This window comes from Phaethon lepturus, unplaced genomic scaffold (genome assembly GCF_000687285.1).
Source record: "Phaethon lepturus isolate BGI_N335 unplaced genomic scaffold, ASM68728v1 scaffold26832, whole genome shotgun sequence".
Taxonomy (NCBI): Eukaryota; Metazoa; Chordata; class Aves; order Phaethontiformes; family Phaethontidae; genus Phaethon; species Phaethon lepturus.
Window position 1 is genome coordinate 4,779 of NW_010521607.1, and position 306 is coordinate 5,084.

The following is a 306-nucleotide window of genomic DNA, read 5'->3' on the forward strand; positions in this document are numbered from 1 at the left end:
TTCCCCACCCATCCGGGCTTTTTGCTGCCATATCCTTTTTTATTATCGTTATTTATTACTGACCCAGTGCTTTGTTCCACCCTGAGCTGGGGCTGGGCCACCCTGGCCACCCTACTCACACGTCGAAGCGGAGGTTTTGCTTCTCCTCGAAGTAGTAGTCGAGGACAAACTTGCGGACAAAGTCGGGGTTCAGGGTGTTGTCAATCACCTCGGTGCGCCCGAACTGGGGAGAGAGGGATGAGGCCGGCCACGCTTGCCCTGGCCATCTCCCTGGGACCCCCCTGCCATCGCAGCTGCCCCGATGCT

General features: G+C 58.2%; 1 protein-coding gene across 1 annotated transcript in view; it reads right to left on the reverse strand.

The window, feature by feature from the left end:
* CPNE9 (copine family member IX) overlaps positions 1 to 306 on the reverse strand; it is a gene marked incomplete at both ends in the record, with an annotated part of 5,438 nt that overhangs the window by 4,686 nt on the left and 446 nt on the right. Inside the window, 1 exon segment of the mRNA XM_010281586.1 lies at positions 116 to 223. Coding sequence (XP_010279888.1) covers positions 116 to 223 — 108 coding nt within the window.